The following is a 17,790-nucleotide window of genomic DNA, read 5'->3' on the forward strand; positions in this document are numbered from 1 at the left end:
AAAAATGCCAAGGTTTCGTTCTATGCGTTGTTCATAGGCACACAGTTCCAGAAATGTACAGGTTCGTTGATAAAGACAATTGCTTGCAAAGGGCCCGGCGCTATATGAGACACGCAACATTGATGATTAAGTCGTTGACAACCGGCCATGGCAACCATGCCGTAAACACAAACAGAAACGATGTGCGAAAGGAAGAATTGCACCAAAACTCTACAAAGGAAAGGCGGTTACACCAAAATAGCGTCCAGCTGACGAGACGCACGACCGTTGCCAGCCGGCCGTGGTGTACGGTTGCCAGGCGGCCGTGGTGTACGGTTGGTAAACACCGAATGGCCTTTGACGTCGACAGCCCCGTCTTACTTACGGTTACATCCAAGGTCGTGCACTGTGAGAAACACAGCCTTCCTGTCCTGCAGCGAGACATCGCCCTGCAACGGTCACACATGTTAGACAACGCACACAGTCACCCTGCTGCACCCCTGGTCAACCCCAGCCTGGTGGTTCATCCGTGACACAGTGCTTAAAAGTCAATATGCGACCCGACTGCGGCTGGGTTGCGTTGTGTCGCACTTACGGGCCCTTTCCGCCAAACACTCAGTTTAAGGAGTCAATTCGTTTGATAGTACCGACATATTCCGCGAACGTGGTAAATTTTGTGGAACTGACGATGTAATCTTTTAAGTTCTTCAGTTATGCGTGATGAGCACTATCCGTCAGAAACTCTCTTAACAACGATAGTCAATACAAATGGTTGTAAAGCGAACCAGCTCCGAGTAAGAAACAGACGGTGGCTGTAAAGAAGACGCGCTCGCGTGCAAAACTGCGTCTGGTCGCTACAATGGTGGTCCAATCCGCGCACAAAACTGCACCTAGTGGCTTAAAACACGTAGGTACAACACTGCACCTGGTGTCTGCGACGTTGATTCGCTCTACTCATGGGACTGCACATCGTGACTGTGGAGTAGACCTATCCCGCGCGGTATAGCTGCACCTTGTGGTTGTGAAATTGGATCGTTATATGTCCACGATTACGTCCGGTAGTGACACTGTCTTACGTCCGTTACGCTCACGAGACTGCATATATTGTGCCTGGAGAGCAAATGAAACCCTCCCGCGTACGCCAGACGACATTTAATGACAGTGAAGCTCGCATACAGAGCGAACTTCGTGCGCCGGACACTCCCATATACTGGACTGCATCGCATGGTTGGGTGGACGTATCCGCATACCAAACTGTCTCTGTGTACGTAGCTGGGTCATGCAATTTTCGTTGTCCCGTGTACTGGGCTGCATCAAGCGGCTGCGGCGCAGACTCGTTTTGAGCGCACGACTGCACCTACTGGCGTTCAGATTGATCCGCTTAATGCGTCACAGTCAGGACTGAGCATTGCCAGCATGGATTTCACTCGTTCTTGCTTAATATGCTCAAAAGGGTTTTATTCCGGGCAGACGGCAGGTTGTTTATGTGTGCTGTTCTAATGAAGGGATCCAAATGTCGCCTGCATGAAATGACACTGATCGACACTAAGTCGGACCTGGAGACGCTCCGACATGGCGTCCTTGCTTCCAGAGGGGCCCGCCAGGCCGGGTCATCCGACTTAGCGTCTCTCTCCGCAGACAGGGCTCGTGCTGCTCCGACCCTTGGACGGGAGTGCCCGGCCCGCTGCCTGCCGCGCCGCGCGCCGCAGTGCGCCGCGCCAGCACACCTACCTGGACGTAGGACCGTCAGCGCGCCGCAGTGCGCCGCGCCAGCACACCTACCTGGACGTAGAGCGGTCAGCGGGCCCGCAGTGCGCCGCGCCAGCACACCTACCTGGACGTAGACCGTCAGCACGCCGCAGTGCGCCGCGCCAGCACACCTACCTGGACGTAGACCGTCAGCACGCCCGCAGTGCGCCGCGCCCAGCACACCTACCTGGACGTAGACCGTCAGCGCGCCGCAGTGCGCCGCGCCAGCACACCTACCTGGACGTAGACCGTCAGCACGCCGCAGTGCGCCGCGCCAGCACACCTACCTGGACGTAGACCGTCAGCACGCCGCAGTGCGCCGCGCCAGCACACCTACCTGGACGTAGACCGTCAGCGGGCCGCAGTGCGCCGCGCCAGCACACCTACCTGGACGTAGACCGTCAGCGGGCCGCAGTGCGCCGCGCCAGCACACCTACCTGGACGTAGACCGTCAGCGGGCCGCAGCTCTTGGTGTCAATCACGTGCTTCTGCAAAGAGGGGAAAACAACAATTAGGACACAGTCGTGGTATAAGGCGAAATCAAACTGTTAAGAAAGAGAAATACTTTTACATATGCCTGGACCGTTCTGGAATATCAACTTGAGTCCACCTAGACCAATCGGGACCCCAATGGGCACCACGATCGTGTTTTTTTCCCGAAAACCGCAGCCTCTCGTGTCGAAGTCATGCACGCCCAAGCATGTTTGCCGTCGAATAGAGCCTGCCAGCAGGCAGAAGGCAGTGAAGTGTCCAATGCTGGCGGACGTAGGTAACAAGCGTCCAGCATTTGCCGAACGATGTAATGTCAGCTTGACCTTTCGTTCTGAAGGGAACAGCCTTGCTGCCCGTCTCAAGACCGTCGGAGAACACCAGAAATGCACGCGATGTCAGCGTTCGGACTGCAAGTCACCTGGTCCAGATCACCGACACCAAGCGACTGGACATCATCGACACCAGGCGACTGGACATCACCGACACCAGGCGACTGGACATCACCGACACCAGGCGACTGGACATCACCGACACCAGGCGACTGGACCGGGCACCACGCTACCGCGCTCTGAACGCCAGGTGTCAGACATGCAGGGAACTCGTCGACAGCCACAAGTAAGGGGGCACTGCCACCAATGCCAAATGGAACAAGCCCACTCCACGTGGCGCGCGTCCTAAAACGCCGGGGACGCGGCCGCACGGGCGACAAAACCGAGCCGACGGATGCACCGCGCGCCGGCCGCGCCTACCATTATCCGCACGGCCCGCATCCGTGACGTCAGAGGAAGTGCTACTGCTGTACGGCGACGAGCGCAGCAACACTGGCAATGCCACTCAGCGATGCATCCTGCGGACATGCCACTGGTGCATCGAGATCGTCCTTTGACGTCGGTTTTTACGATCTCGAGTTGTTTGGTGTTAGTTGCGAGAGATTTCCGCTCCTGTCCGCCTGATGATAAGTTTGCGAAAAAAGTTAATGCTCCCCTGACATACCCAGCTTAACCGAGACCCGCAACAACTCACTTCTACTCAGAGCCTACACTTCTTGCACTTCTTCTCAGAGCCTAAACGGTCGAAACACGACTTTTTCTGGTCAGGTGGACGGCGTTCAAGTCATCGATCGGCGTGGCCAGAAGGGCGGGTAAGGCGACACGGTGGGTCGGTGACACGGCTGGGCCCGGCCCTGACAGAGCTGCGACAGAGCTGCTGACAGAGCTGCTGACAGAGCTGCCTGCCGCGAAACAGAGCTGCTGACAGAGCTGCTGCTGCCTGCCGCAAACAGAGCTGCTGACAGAGCTGCCTGCCGCGAAACAGAGCTGCTGACAGAGCTGCCTGCCTCGCGAAACAGAGCTGCTGACAGAGCTGCGTGCTGCGAAACAGAGCTGCTGACAGAGCTGCCTGCCGCGAAACAGAGCTGACAGAGCTGCCTGCTGCCTGCCGCGAAACAGAGCTGCTGACGGAGCTGCCTGCTGCGAAACAGAGCTGCTGACAGAGCTGCCTGCTGCCGCGAAACAGAGCTGCTGACAGAGCTGCCTGCCGCCAAACAGCGCTGCTGACAGAGCTGCCTGCTGCCTGCCGCGAAACAGAGCTGCTGACAGCTGCTGCTGCCTGCCGCGAAACAGAGCTGCTGACAGAGCTGCCTGCCGCGAAACAGAGCTGCTGACAGAGCTGCCTGCTGCCTGCCCACTGCGCCCAGTGCGCAGTGTCTCCACGGTCGTCAGTGGTGCAGGACAAACGGGTGACTTGTTGGCAGCTCGGCCCTGCCAGTCAGCCTGCGGGTGCGTAGGGGGGGGGGGGGGGGAGGAGGAGAAGGATATGGCACGCCGACGCATTAGCACGTGCTGTCAGTCTGTGTGCGCCTGAGACACCGATGACACGACACCCTCTGACCTGGCGCCCTCGCCGGCCCCAGCACGCCGCTGGCTCGCGTGAGACAGCGCCTCGGCCGGCCCGATGTAACGGCGCGACCAGACATTACGCGTCACGCCCCCGTCACCAAGCGAAGTACTGCAGGTGCCCCGGTTACTCAGGCACTGCGCCGAAGAGCCATACCACTCGGGTTGGTGCCCGCTCCTCATCGACCAAAACGGCTCCCAGTGACGTCACAGGACAGCTGTGCCAGGCCCCACACTTTGAACTTCCGGTTCGTTCGTGTGTGGCGTAGCCACCTGTGACGTCACAGGTAGCCGTTCGGGGAGCGTCTTCCAGTGACAGCCGGTCCCTGGAGTTCACAATGGCGGTGTTTACCTAGCAAACAGAGCACTGACCCGTGAGTGTTGTCAGAGCTAGGGACACCGGGCCAATATAGGATTTGTAGCCATTTACAGGACGTAAGGTCGTCATTTAGTTGATGGGCGCAAAATGACCTCAGTAGCCGGCGCGCCCTAAAACCCCATCAACAACAACGAGGCAGAAGGTCGCTTCGGACCACAGCCTCACCGGTCACGTTGACAGTGGACAAAATGCTGGGTGCCGCTAGCGCAGGGGTTTCACTACTGGAAAACCAGAAGAGGCACGGGGTTCGGAGTGCTCGAGGTGTCCACCCTTCTCGCCAAGGTGAGAGACGGGCGACACCCGTATAAACCTGGGCTGGCTGACTGCGCCGTAAGCCCCATTGACAACAACAATGGCGAAAGGTTATGCTAAGCGTAAACCCGCCTTCAAACGATCATAAATTCACAAAGATAAGACAGCAGTCAAAGCTTTATTCCTCGGGGAAACCCAGAATGAAGATATAATCTCCCAGGCATAGGGCTATTGCTACTGTCTCATCTATACGAATAATGTTCCTCTCATGCGCTTAACAACCTACGTAATTTTGATCACGAATTCACAGTCTTCGATTACCTACACTTTCGCGACAGTCCCAAGAAGCGCCCAGAAAACCAGACCATTCTCGTCACGCGACCTGACGTTCAAGGCACCGATGCACCCAGCTTGTTACTGCCCGGCTCTCTGTCACCAGCCGCTCGGCGGCCAGCTGGGCGCTGTCGTGACGAAGTTACCGCCAGCTTCACCGGCTGACGACTGAGGGCGTCCGGCCGACGGCGCCGCGACGCCCCCGCAGACCATGGCTGCTGGACCGGCGGACGGTGGGCGCAGCGGGGGCGATGCCCCCCCCCCCCCCCCACAGGCAGGGAGCCGCGCCCATCGGCTTGTCGTCGTCGCGACCGTCCTCACCCCCTCGACGAAGGTGTACACGGCCGGCCGGTTGTCTCGTACAGCGGCTGTTTCGTCCTCCGACTGGCTGTCATCGACCAGTCCTCGGAGATGAGCGGGGCATGCCCGTACGCAGCATGGGGACTCCATCTGCGCCGCGACTCCTCCATGGCGACGGTCAACCCGGCGACGCTGGCGGCTCGCTGCTGAGACGAGGCGGCGGTGGCGGGGGGGCACTCACTAGACAGACCCCGCTGTCACCGCGACAGTCGGCGCAAAACGCGACACGGCGCTCGCCACGTCCCCGAGCACGGCCACCTCGCCGCCCAGAGGCGTCTTGCGTCTCGTACACCGGGCCGATACCACACACCCCGACACTGGCACCCGGCTGGCGGCTGCCAGCGCCGGCGGCCGGTGCGGACCGAGCCGCTCAGACTGCGGCCCGGGCGGCGCCGGCGCCGGCACGGGTCGCGCGTTGTTGCTGCAGCGCGCGGCACAAACAGAACCCAAGTCACGGCCACAAGGCCCCGGAGACCCGCCAGGGCACGCGCCGACTCTCCCCGCGCCGGCGCCCGCCTTTCCGTTCGCCGCAGGAGTGCGGTAGCACAGTCCTCGAACGGCAGCTGCTGGACAGCACAAGTCACAACCTCTTGCGCTGCTGAAAAGCAGTCCAGAACCACAGTCCTGTGAGCGGCAGCTTCCTCAGCGCTGCCCCGGCAGTAGCAGCCGTCGCTCTTCCCGAGGCCTCCGGTTCGACGTCAGAGGAAGCCTCTCGATTCTCTTCCCACCGCACAATCGGCGGGAGGAAGTGGGGGAATGCCGTGCTCGCTGCCCGGCCCGCCGCGTGGCCCGTCGCCTTCGGGCACGAGAGCGCCGCGTGTCAGCCCCCGCCAGTGGCAGTGCCGGACGCGCACCTGGGCGGCCCGAGCCCCAGCCCGCCTCGTATGTGCGAGGTCGCGCGAACGGCGGGCTTGTCACGGCTTGGTCGGCCAGACGTCACGTGACCCCGCCGGCCGGGCGTGCCGCGCACCACGTGACTGGCTGGAGCGGGCCGACGCCTGGCCTTGACGACGCGCCCAGCGCGCCGGCGCTTGCACGCGCGCTGCTGGCATTCCGGAACCGCTAATCCAAACAGCGTCGCGATGAATAAAAACATGGTCCTTCGGCGGGTCCGGCAGCGGATTGGCGGATAGTGCAGGACCTTCGCGGGTGATGGACTTGTGTCGTGTTCAAAAACGTTCCAAATGGGCTTTGAGTGTATGCAGTGCTGAAAGCAATGGAAGCCAATTTCTCACCAGAGAGCCACTGCCTGCTGACTAGCAGATGAGACCACACACAGAGTGGGAGGTGTCTGTGAGAGGGGGGAGGGAAGAAGAAGAGGAGGGGGAAATCGTCTGAGGTTGTGGTGCGGCAACATGAAAGTAATGGGCGTTCAAGATGCGATCGTTGTCAATGACGTTCCAGAATTTGTCGAAACATCTCCCTACCATTAAGATGCCTTACCGGACGTTTCACTAATACGCGACGTTTTACTTATCCCTAAACTATATTCACTCACCAAATATGTATCAATATGTTAATCGATAAATATTCAAATACAACGTGATGAATTTTTTACGCATGAGGATCTTTCACCATTTTCTTCTTTTTTTGAATGCGGGTGAAGAACAGGGCCCGAGACGAGACGTGTCAACAGCAAGCCACGCATAAAGGCGCGATGTTTGAAGGTTTCTGGACACTTCGGCTTCGAAACTATTTCACGCACGGTGATCCATGCATAAAACTCAACTCTGCATGAACATCAGCTGCCTTGGACCACATGTTCGTCATTATAAACTAAACCGTCGCTCTAACGATAAACAAACCGCCACGGATGGTCGTCCCAGACGAGCGGGCTAAATCCCTCAGGGCCGTAACAAATCGGATATCCATTACGTTCAAGAGTAAACGAATCAACGTCGAGTGCATAATGGGGGCACATCCCGTAAAACATAAACAAGGCCTAACCCCCCTCCCCCCCCCCCTACCTAGGTCGATGAGAATCATGAGAGCAGTGCTTCACTTCTTAGCTTGCCCAGGCTGATGAACATAATAAAACGCACAACGCTGAAAATAACAGTCCCGGCCACATAACAGTCGGCCACAAAAACACGAGCTGAGATTTATCGCTTTCTATAGGAAACACCGAGCATCCGCTTTCTTTTTCACCACGGCCAATCACTCGGTATTCATCGACGTGGCGACCTGTGTCAGCAGGCTACAGTACTGGGACCCATGTTCCCGACAGAAAGGAAGCCGGGTCTGCCATTTGCAATGTTCGAGTCCCTGGCGCAATAAGGGGTTCCTGTGTCGGTTAGAGGCCACGGTGCCAAACAGGGGTCTTGTGGCGGCAAGTGGCCCGAGTCGGAAGGTGTTTGAAGAGGGCCTGAAGAGGGGGCCGGCGATCTCGGAGACAAAGATCAAGGGCCCGATGGTGATGGCCGAAGGGTCCGCAGGACTGACTGCAGGTCACATTAGGACCCCCCGCCCATAGGACCGCGACCTCAAGTCTCTTGCACCGATAGGGACTCCTGAGAAAGAGCGCTCCTCTGTTTCGGCCAAAGATCACGAACTATGGACGTGACGTGTTGTCAGCTCCGTGTTGGTCGGAGCTTTGGGGGCCCATTTTCCGAGCAGGGACAAGACCAGGCCCGTAATTTACATCGGTCGGGCTCCTGTATCGTTTAGGCGTCCACAGTGCCTAACAAGACAAGGGGTCTCTGTGTCAACAAAGGGGCCTCAAAATCGGTCAGGGGAAGATTTGTTCAATAGGGACGGGGACGGGAGCCCGAAAAGCAGAGGGTCTCTTGTGCTGGCCAGGGCACTCTGACAATTGAAGGAAACAAGAACCTATGGTGAGTGCTCATACTGAGGTAATAGAAGAGTCCAGTGCCAGTCAGGGGCCCCACTACTAAACGGTGGGCCTCAACTCTTTTCCAGTATGGGGGCCATTAAGCCCAACTTTAGTCTATGTGCTCATTAGTTGACCACCTACGGCAAGCAGGGATGTTGTTGCGTTAACGATGGTTCATGCGCCGACACGGGGTCAACTGCGTGGGTCCGAAGGCCTCCCGCGTTAGGGAGCGGACCAATGTGATATGATGCATCCCTCTCAGAGCCAACCGAATCGGCCAGGGGGGTGCCGCTCCGTGTCTCCAGAATGACGGTCTGAAAACACATCGCGGTGGGACAGAATGGCCGTTCAGCTCTTGACCGGGAACAACAGTAAGTCCCGTAGTTTTGTACTCAAGGGAGCCCTTCTACGGGAAGGAATAAGGGGTCTCATTAGAGCTGAATAGAGTGGATCGAAATGGGTTAAAGCGCACAGGGCCATCCCATGTTCCTCTGAGAACGTTCATTTTTTTGCAGAATCGACTATTGAAACAACACAATCAAACGTTTGACCCTGCGTGCCCGATGCCGCTAGTGAAGCGGTTCACGCGCCTGCATTAACCACTGCGCGCCTCGTAAGCAGACGCTGCGCGGACTAAGGAGACTGCAGCGCCTGGCGTCGATTTTTTTTTTGTCTAAGATATGCGGGCACGCATGCTCAAAACTACGTTGCATTATTTGCACCGCTGATCAATTTTAACTGAATGTTGAAAACATCCAGACAAACATGGCCTGGCCATGTTAACACAGATGGTTGATCCATTTTAATTTTCAATCTATATTCGCGGAATATTTGCTATTTCTGCACAACCCAGATGCAAAATTATGATAACGTTTCTGAGTTCTATCGGTTTAAAGAGTCCAATGGACCATTTTAAAATGGAGAGCGCCGATGATTTACTTCATGCAGTCGTTTAAAGCGTGATTTTGTCCGCTTGTTTTCTATAAAGTTAAGGCAGAATTAATCTCGCGATAGCATGTGGCCTATATTCCAGTTATAGAAGGTAAAAATGCGTTTTGTATGCATATATATATATATATATATATATATATATATATATATATATATATATAAGAAAACATGTCCTCAATAAACATGGGTCATATCCGGTATTTTTGGGGGGAGCTCTTTCATTGCCAGGGAGGGGCCCTTTGTCAGCCCTGTGCCACCCCCCTTGCCAAGACTCTGGCTGCGCCCTTGCCTCCCGGGATACGTGCCCCGGTTTGAAGTTATTTCAGGTGTTGATATGCGCACGACTTAATCGTGACAAATGAAAATTCGAGATAGCCTCGAGAAATCAAACAGATTACGAGCACACAATGCTGTTTTAAGCTGTGCAAGAAACCTCGCGCGCCGACGGTCCGCTAACTGCGTTGGGGCAAACACAAGTGATCAGCCGCATCGCAAAATGGCGTTCCCCGTCGACGGTCGAGTCACTCGGGCCTGCAAACGCAGCGCGATTGGATGGTTCCCAGTTCTGCTGGGGGCTCGGCAGATCAGACATCTCCCGCCTGCTCAACGATGTATGCGACTGCCTGCAACACGGGGCGGACGGCCCGCTGTCGTCCAATGCATACATCCATGTACGACCGTGGGCCATCCGAAAGTGGGCGGACGGCCCACTGTCGTCCAATGCATACATCCATGTACGACCGTGGGCCGTTCCGACAGCGGGCGGACGGCCCGCTGTCGTCCAATGCATACATCCATGTACGACAGTGGGTCGTCCGACAGCGGGCGGACGGCCTACTGTCGTCCAATGCATACATCCATGTACGACAGTGGGCCGTCCGACAGCGGACGGACGCCCCACTGTCGTCCGCCGCCTGGGATCACCTGACCCTGGTCGCCTGGGGCACAAAGCCGGCCCCCGCGCGAGTCCCTTCACACCAGCCGCCGCGGGCGCGACGGCCCCCCGCTGAGCGTCGCGTGACAGGCCGCCGTCTGCCGGCCCGCGGGCGTCGTCAGCCGATAGTTGTGACGCCGTCCGCCAGGCGGCGCGGCAGTCGGTGAGCAGCCGGTCCGGTCCGGCGTCGGATTGCAGTGGCGTGCCCGTGCAAGTGACCTCGAGCGTTGCCAGGCGCAGAGCGAAGTATGCACTCTGCAACTCGTCCGCACAGAGCCCCAGCGCTGCAGGCCTTGACGTGAACACCTCGCGCACATATAGGGGCCTGCCGCGACTGACCCCGAGCGACTGTTGTCCGGTCATCTACCCATCGGCGTTTCGGGTCATACCACTAGTGAGACGACGTGGGTTTGCAAAAGTTTTCTTTGGCATTTCCATTTCCATCCTAGCCGCTCCTGATGTTGGGCAGGCCATGTGAGGATTACATCACACGATAATCCTATGACCTGACGTGTTTTTCCACGCAAAGAGTAACGCTGACCCTGATCGCGTCGCATTAGTGCGACCAGCTCAGAGGCGGATGGAATGGCGACTCGGTGATCGTGCGAACACTTTCAGAGTACCATTGAAAACTAAGCCTAAGATGGTAGAAGTACCGTTTTTCCCTGTCCGAGGAAGGGCAGAATTCCCATCCCTTCAGGACTGACTGAGACTGGTAAAAGCTCGATTGTACACGCGCTTGCAAAGCAGATATAGATTTATTACGAGTGGCGTGCTGGACCATCTTATATGATGACAAACGAAGCGCCATGAGATGTAAAATGCATACATCCATGTACGCTGCGTCGCCGAGGAGCTACAATACGGGTTCACATAAATATTACTGTGCAAACTGTAAATATTGTGAGGACGCACACCATTTTACATTGTTATACACTCGCTTGTGACCCTGTTCAGTCGGCGACTTAGGCAAAATCCTGATATATATATAAATCCTGTATATATGCGCATATATATATATATATATATATATATATATATATATACATATATCTGTGAGCTCAAACCGTCTCCCTTGCATCCAATGCAGCCGTCGCCAACATCGGAACAGAAAAAACAGCTGTGGACCGTAAAACCCACCCTGCACTCGGCACAAGCACTGGCACCGGTCCCCGGAAGCTGGCAAAGTGCGTCAGCGAGTCGCACGCAAGCTACTATCGCAACATTAGGCGATCGCTTCTGAATGGCGGCCGGGGTCCGACACTGAGTGAGGACGGCGGCACCAGGCGGCCCATCCGCGTCGTGTCGGCACGGCGCCGCGGTCCAAAACTGGAGGTGCAGCTGAACCGGCCTCGGCCCGGTTGGTGTCAACGTCCGGTCAGCGAGCCGTGCACGGTGGCCGGCGCAGGGGCTGTGCCGATGTCCGACCGTGCAGCGTAATCGGTGCCCGGGATGGGTCCCGGCCGACGCGCCGGTGAACACTGCTGACCGAGCGCCCGCGCTGCTGGGCCCGGGTATAAGTGTCCGGGGCCGACGGCCGCGCCGCTGCGCCGCCTCACTCGGCAGGCGCCCACTTACTTTCTCGTCCGGGAGGAGCTCGGCCATGGTGCGGAAGGGCGGGCGGGTCACTGCGCGCGCTCTGGTGGGGGCCGACCGGTGCTGGACCGTGGGCTGCACTGGCGACCGGCGGTGCGGCGCAGGCCACGGCAGCGGCCGCCGCCGGCGTCAGCGGCCGGCGGCCGGCCGCCCCGCCCCCGCCGCCGCCCCTCCCTGGCGGCCAGGCGACGATCGAAGCGTCGCGCCGCCCCGGAGCCGGCCGGCGGCCGGCCCGGCCGGCCAGGTCCGCCGTGCGGGCATACCCCGCCGCTCGTGCCCGCTGCGTGAGGGAGCACGCCCTGTCGACCGCGGCGCGGTCGATGCGTGGGCACCGGACGAATCGGTCAGGCGAGCGCCGCCGTCGGCCATTCGATATCGAGCACGCGCTTGCTCCCGCGCCGTCCGCCGCAAGGCCACGCACAGAGCCAGCGGAATCCTGCGAGGGTCACGGGTAACTACGGCGGATTCTGTAAGGGTCTCCTGGAACGGTACAATCGGAGAGTCCTTCAGGGCGACCAGAAAGCTTCTGATCGCTGGGATCACGGCACTCTATCGCAAGGATCATAGGTCTGCTAATCAGATCAGGTGGATACGTGACTGGGTTTGATTAATCGTGAATGAAGCGTCAACACGACTGCAGTGTGCGGCTGCCGGGTCCCAGCCCCTTGATCGTGGCGGGCCCTCTCCGGGACAGGCGCTGCGATACGACTGCCAACCCTCCGCCAGAAAGAGCGGCGCAGTAGTCACTCGCGGCCTTGGACAGCTGCGCACTTCAGCCCGTGCTCAACCGTGCAGCTCAATGGCAAGGCCACGAGCTTTTAGCGGCGATGCGGCCGGCCGTGGCTAGGAAATCCTTGTCGAGCCCACACCGGCTGACCGATGGACGCGACTTCGACCACCAGTCTGACTGGGTCCAGCCCCACTCGTCCCCAGCTGACCGCCTCGCCCCGACGAATAATACCGCGGCTTTCGAGTTCAATAACAGCTCTCTGCAAATGAAAATGCTAAGCCTTCTGACACAATTTGTTTTGAAATGAAGTGGATACATTGTGTAAAACTTCTTTGGTTCCCTGATTTCTTCCTGCTTGCCAAGAAGCTTTCACCGTGCGCCGGAGTAATTCTGCAAAGATTTTGCCATTGCATCGGCGCTAACGAGGGTCAGTACACGGGGAACACGAGAGGAGTGCTTTATTTAATTATAATTACACGTGAATTGAAGTTCTTCCCGCTGAAAGTAAACCAAATCCAATTCCATTATCAAGAGGGATTCGAAATATTCATTCGTTCAATCCAACCCAATATGTGCACAGGACATATTCGGACATACTTAAGAGAAATATATGTTTTGAAACTTAAAGCTAGCGAGAGACAGCAACAACTAAGATTAAAATGATGTGAGCTTGGGAGCTCATAAAAGTGGCGTGGAAAATCCTTAAAACCCGTCCTCAACTTTAGGCGGAAAGCTCGTTGTACCTTCTGATTTGCACAAAACGTCTGAGGCATTATCTCTATCTTTCTATATCATTATACTGTATTCATTAATTGAATTCAGTTGCATTGAGTAATTAATACAATTATTGTCAATTATTTAAGACTTAAAATTTTGCACTTCTCATTTTTTGTTTGCTTTGGGTGGACAAACTACAATGACTTCAACAATTATAACACATGGCTTATATATATATATATATATATATATATATATATATATATATATATATATCGTGATATTTGGCTGTCAGTACATCATCTTTTATGTCAGTCTATCATATACATTACGTGATAGATGGTTGTCGGTCCATGGGCTACGCGTGCACATAATTTAAAGTTAATCGAGATTCAAGTTCGGCGTCTGAAGTAAGTTACACGGCGTTTTGAGATATTAAGCACATCATGCATTTAATACACCCTCATTTTAAGTGATAAGATGATTATGATCAGTTGTCTGCATGTTAAGTGACACCAAACTGGCGCATACATGGCAATCCCTAAGCCAGTCCTTAACACAAACGAAATCTTATAGGAAGTGCTCTGAAGGGCCATAGTCCTGCCTGTCCTGCCCTGTAGCACTCGCAAGCCTGCTGCCCTCATAAAACGCAGTACATTGCTAACAGCAATAAACATGGTATGTCCCTGAGTCGCCTGCAACCGAACAAGAGAACTGCACGGGACATCCACGCATGCCTGTGCTACCGTTATAAGCACAGCAGTTTAACAAGACGTGTCGTGAACGGGACAGTACAATAAACCGTGAAAGTTATGTTTTGCAATGTTGAGCAATGTTATCTCACAAAATCCCATCATTTATACAGTCATAATTTCCTGAAATCCTCTCATGTTTCTCTTTTACACTTTCAATATAATATTGTCACTTGAATAATAAATATGGCAACACAGCATGACGTCGATAATGCTTTCGCTTGACAGGCTTTGCAATTACTGCATTTCATCTGTTTTAAAATATGTATTCCAATTATTTGAATGGACCGCTTTGCATTCAGAATACTTGCCAAGCGGAGCCTGTTGCATTTTCCGTGGGCACCCTACTAGTTTTTCTCGTGGGCACTACTAGAGTTGTGCCGCGTCGTGGCAGTGTCGTCTCCCTGGGCACCCTACCAGAGTTGTGCCGCTCTGGCTCGTCGGGCAGTGTCGTCTCCCTGGGCACCCTACCAGAGTTGTGCCGCTCTGGCTCGTCGGGCAGTGTCGTCTCCCTGGGCACCCTACCAGAGTTGTGCCGCTCTGGTTCGTCGGGCAGTGTCGTCTCCCTGGGCACCCTACCAGAGTTGTGCCGTCTGGTTCGTCGGGCAGTGTCGTCTCCCTGGGCACCCTACCGAGTTGTGCCGTTCTGGTCGTCGGGCAGTGTCGTCTCCCTGGGCACCCTACCAGAGTTGTGCCGTTCTGGCTCGTCGGGCAGTGTCGTCTCCCTGGGCACACTACCAGAGTTGTGCCGTTCTGGCTCGTCGGGCAGTGTCGTCTCCCTGGGCACACTACCAGAGTTGTGCCGTTCTGGCTCGTCGGGCAGTGTCGTCTCCCTGGGCACACTACCAGAGTTGTGCCGCTCTGGTTCGTCGGGCAGTGTCGTCTCTACCGTTTTCACCAGACAGGACTGCTGAGGGGCGCTCGTGTCGGAGCGCGCCTCACATGGCCTGCCGGCGCCAGGCTGACCCCTTTGGCTTGTCGCCAGCAGACCTTTCATGTCCGTCGGACTAAACAACGCCGCCCTGTTATGGAACTCGTGCCCGGCGCCATTGGATTAAGCGTCTGTTGTGCGTCCGCCAGACCACGAAGACGGCAACCTGAGAATGCGATCTGCGAATTGTCAAAACCCGAAACTCTAAAAAGTTCCTTTAAAAGCACACTTGCATATGCTTTTGTGAAAAAGCGCCATCAGCAGTGCACTAACGGCGATAACCGCAGTCAAAGGCGTTACATTTGAATGAACGAATCCACACGGCTGGTGGTTTGTTTTCAGGGAACGCATCGCACCGCGTCACACGCCTTTTATGGAGCGCCAGTGCCTGCATTGACCAAATCAGCGTCCAGGGGCTATGACGCGGCCAGGATAAACATCATGGGTGATGAAATGACAGGGCCGTTGTGCCACTGCTGCCTGAGAGCTTCCGCATTGATCAGCCTCTACCAATACCGACCGTCGGGCTATGACACGCTCACTTGCTCGCTGTAATTGTTCCGTTCTTTATCGGTGCCTGTAATTCCTCAGGTTATTGGCGTCGTCACGCAGCGTGGAGAGCGCTTCCGACGGAACTTTCCGGTGATGAGCATTGAGCTCTCGATCTTGGGATCGGTTGACCATCGCCATAGCCACTCGAGCAATTACGCCGCAATTAGGTAATGGGCGACGCGAATGCAGGTCGTACTGCTGGCACGGAACACCAATTACGCAGACCAGGGCCAAGAATCAGACAAAGATCAGGAGGATAATGACTCGGTGCCAGCCGATTGATCACACTATTGCTGTGTACCCATGAGCTTCCCAACCTCTTGTGGCGCTGCCGAACCGCTTCCGCGCACACCACAAGATAAAGCCATCAAGCAGGTGATTTGTCTCGACACACGAGCATAAGCGCTGCCTGGCGCCAGCTGGTCCGCCATGGGCGGCGGCGTCGCCAGTGGCCGGGCCGGTGTGCGTCGCCTCCCCGCCGCCCGACCCGCGCCGGCCCGGGCCCGCCCGCCGTCTACCATATTGATTTCTGCAACCCCCAACGCCTCAACGCCGGGAGCCGGCGGCGGCCGCCGCTCGGACCCGCCGACGCGGCGCACACCCCTCGCCCGACCGGGCACACGCCAGCCCGGCCCGCCACGACCCGACCCGACCCGACTCGGCCCGGCCCGGCCCGACCCCGGCCCGCCGGCCGGCTCACCGTGTACATGGCGACGGCAGAGAGGCGGTGGCGAGGCTCGACGGCGGCTCGACGGCTGCGGCTCGACGCGCCGCTCGACTCGACTGCAGAGCGTCGGCCGATCGGCGTAGTAACGTGCGCAGGATGGTCGCCGGGGAGGCGCACGGCGCAGCGCCGGCGGCGGCGGCAGTTCGGCGCGCACCTGGCTAGCCGCTCGGTCGATAGGTGCCTCGTTAAGCCCGGCTTCACCGGCGTGCGATGCGGAGGTCACTCGCTGGTGCGGGGTCACTCGGTGGCATGGCCCTTTAGGCCGTGGATGGTGACCAAGTGAGCTGGACGTGCGTTGGAGTCTTCGGGATGGAAGCCGTTGCCAGTCAGAATGCAAGCGAATAACGAAATGGACTTCAAGGACCGTTTCATGACAGCATTGACTAATCGGTAAGCGGCAGGTACCGCGGCAAAGTCGTGCCTCTGGGTGCAGCGTAGCGGTAGTCTACGGCACGCCTCTCGGTCGCAGCGTAGCGGTAGTCTACGGTGTGCCTCTGGGTCGCAGCGTAGTGGTAGTCTACGGCGTGCCTCTGGGTCGCAACGTAACGGTAGTCTACGGCGGCAGGTACCGCGGCACAGTCGTGCCTCTGGGTCACAGCGTAGCGGTAGTCTACGGCGTGCCTCTGGGTCACAGCGTAGCGGTAGTCTACGGCGTTAATCTGCGCCACAACCTCCCTGGATAAAGCTCGAGTACGACTGACAAACACCGCCGACAGAAGGGCCTAATGATGCCGTTAGACACGATGCGTGTCTAACGATCGTGCCTGACGTTCATCACGGCGCGCACATGAGCCCAAAGAAGTCATAGGATTGCATGAACCCATCACCATTGCTGGAGCACCTTCACAACCGGACGCGGGACTAACACCTTCGGCCTGGAGAGGGATCCTTGCTGCAGATGATCGGCGAGAGTAAACGCTTTTCATGTTTCATGCAAATTGTGCCCGATGAATGATTCCCTCAGATAGTGAGTGTTGCTTCTGAATAGTCGGCGCACGGTCTGATGGTGCTCTCTGTGAGGGACAACACAGAGGCGTGAGAGAACTAGGACAGTGCCTGATGGCGCTCTTTGTGAGGGACAGCAGAGATGCGTCAGAGAACCAGGACAAGGCCGCATGGTGCCGACTCGGGGGTTGGAGGGGTAGCAGGGGGAATCTCCGCTTGTCGAACAGCAAGTTTTACATGACCCTATTGTTAGCTACGACATTTTGAACCTTAAATTTCCTGGTGCGAACAGACTAACTCGATGCCGAAGCATTGCACTAGCCACTCGTAGACAGCGACAAGTCCGTCCTTTGCCTGTGCCAATGTCACGCAGCAATTAACGACCTTCTGGGCCGCTTCCAAGACGTGGACGGCTCCCGTCTGACAACCAGCCAGATCGCCGCCGAGGCAGACCGGCCAGGGATGGACGGACGCCCTCAGCCGCCCGGTTTATCGGAGACCCACGTGACCGCCCGGCTGGCTTGCCACAGACCGATGTCCGTCGCCAGCTGGCCGCCTGTCTTCTTATGGTGATTGTTGTGAAGAGAATGTTGAAGCATATCGTCGCGCACCCCTTTATGGAGCGTCAGCGACTGCGGAGGCCATATCACCGCCCGGGGGCCACGATGCAACCGTGGTTTTAA

The 17,790-nt window shown here is 56.8% G+C and overlaps 1 protein-coding gene across 4 annotated transcripts in view; it reads right to left on the bottom strand.

Annotated features, from left to right (window-relative positions):
- LOC119109432 (uncharacterized protein ZK1073.1) overlaps positions 1-17,790 on the bottom strand; it is a 47,846-nt gene that overhangs the window by 11,991 nt on the left and 18,065 nt on the right. For 2 of the 4 annotated variants that reach the window (XM_037233046.1, XM_037233044.1), the window contains exons 3-4: positions 2,166-2,216; positions 365-428 (exon numbers count right to left, since the gene is read on the bottom strand). In XM_037233046.1, the coding sequence (XP_037088941.1) occupies positions 365-428; positions 2,166-2,216 (115 nt within the window). Of the gene's footprint in view, positions 1-364; positions 429-2,165; positions 2,217-11,735; positions 11,849-16,135; positions 16,227-17,790 lie in introns of those variants that run through there. The other 2 variants (XM_037233048.1, XM_037233047.1) reach the window with 2 other exon arrangements.

Source organism: Pollicipes pollicipes, unplaced genomic scaffold, assembly GCF_011947565.3.
Source record: "Pollicipes pollicipes isolate AB1234 unplaced genomic scaffold, Ppol_2.1 Scaffold_7231;HRSCAF=8579_pilon_pilon_pilon, whole genome shotgun sequence".
Classification (NCBI taxonomy): Eukaryota; Metazoa; Arthropoda; class Thecostraca; order Pollicipedomorpha; family Pollicipedidae; genus Pollicipes; species Pollicipes pollicipes.